The sequence below is a fragment of the Condylura cristata genome, unplaced genomic scaffold (assembly GCF_000260355.1).
Source record: "Condylura cristata isolate star-nosed mole 26May11 unplaced genomic scaffold, ConCri1.0 scaffold00062, whole genome shotgun sequence".
Lineage (NCBI taxonomy): Eukaryota > Metazoa > Chordata > Mammalia > Eulipotyphla > Talpidae > Condylura > Condylura cristata.
The window spans coordinates 143,117-144,691 of NW_004567163.1; the positions used below are offsets into that span (position 1 = coordinate 143,117).

The 1,575-nt window shown below is 71.1% G+C and overlaps 1 protein-coding gene across 1 annotated transcript; it reads right to left on the reverse strand.

Annotated features, from left to right (window-relative positions):
- Positions 1–9: 9 nt before the first annotated feature.
- Positions 10–1,575, reverse strand: LOC101633066 (histone H3.1; the record flags this gene model as incomplete). Its single annotated transcript, XM_004695402.2, has 1 exon — positions 10–1,575. A coding segment is annotated over one exon (267 nt), but the record flags the coding sequence as incomplete, so codon positions are not given.

Consider the following 1,575-nt stretch of genomic DNA (forward strand, 5'->3'; position numbering starts at 1 on the left):
GAGGGCTTTCTGCACTCAAGGATGGGGGCAGTGGACGGGGCAGTGGACAGAGCGGAGCTGGGGGGGGTCGGTCAGGCACCGGAGGCCGAGAGGGAGGGTCAGGCGGCGGGCCGCCTCCTTGGCAAGCTCCGACCTGCCCGGGGCAGAGGCGCTGCCCCACAAGTGTCCACGCAGGGGTTTCAAGGCTGGAGCGCGCAGCCTGGGGTTCGGCTCCCGAGCCGCTCACGACGCGGTGGGGCCAGGCAGCACGAGGGCGGAGGCGTCCTGCCCTGACTGATGTCGGTAGCTCGCTGCACTGCGAGGAGCGACGGCGGGTGGTCACAGCGCCAGGCGCCCGCCGCGGAGCGAAACGGAGAGGGTCACGCGGAGGTGGCGGCACAGGGCGGCCCCGGAGAGGCTGGGTTCTCTGGAACTTGAAGGACGGTGCGGCGAGAGGTGACGCCACAAGCCCCTGAGCCCCTAAAGCACCCGCCTGTCGGGCTGCAGGTGAGGGGTGGCGGGGAGCTGTAATGCGGCCGCCGGACAGTCGCCTTCACCCCAACAGTGGCGCGACGGGCACGACTCCGCAGCTGCCTTGTCCCGGTCAGACCGTGCGAGGGCACCTCGTCCCTCCTCACTTGCCTCCCCTTTGACGCTGCAGACGGCCCGGCTTCGTGCGCGGACACTCAACAGCCTGCACGGGCTCGAGCGGCTGGGGCCGCGGCCGCGAGGCGCCCCCACTGCAGGCAGGGGCAGCTGTCGTCTCCTCCCGCCGGCCGCGCCCTGTCCCGCCTGGGAGATGCAGGCGGCCCCTCCCATGGCCTGGGACCCTCGGGCTCCCGCACACCACGCCCGGCAGGCAGAGCGGGGGCGCCGCTGTGGAGGTGAGGACAGGCCCTGGGGACGGAGCTGGGCCCCTAGGGCCGTCACCTTGAACCTGCATCCTGAGGGGAGCCTGGGCCCGCTGGCCTGTCCAGCTGGACGGAGCCTGACTGGGATCAGGAGAGCCCGCCTCTGCCCTGGGGGACGGCTGTCGCTGCAGCACCACGTGCGGGGGCCTCGCTTCCCTTGTGGCAGTCGCCACCCTAGCGTGGGGGCAACCGAGGCCCTGACCACTGTCAGGGGGAGCCCTTGGGGCACCACCGCGGCAGTCCTGTGGGCTTTCGGGGAGCCTCACCCCCGAGGGCAGCCAAGGCGCTTGTTAGGGGTCCTCCCCCCGTCGGGAGCTGCCCGCCCATGTCGCCCTGGCAGGCCGTGTACAGCGCTCTTTGGGACCAGGTGGTGGCTCTGAAAAGAGCCTTTGGGGTCAGGCGTGCGCGTGCCGCGCCTTTAGGCGCGCTCCCCGCGGATGCGGCGCGCCAGCTGGATGTCCTTGGGCATGATGGTGACGCGCTTGGCGTGGATGGCGCACAGGTTGGTGTCCTCGAACAGCCCCACCAGGTACGACTCGCACGCCTCCTGCAGCGCCATCACGGCCGAGCTCTGGAAGCGCAGGTCGGTCTTAAAGTCCTGCGCGATCTCGCGCACCAGCCGCTGGAACGGCAGCTTGCGGATCAGCAGCTCGGTGGACTTCTGGTAGCGCCGGATCTCGCGCAG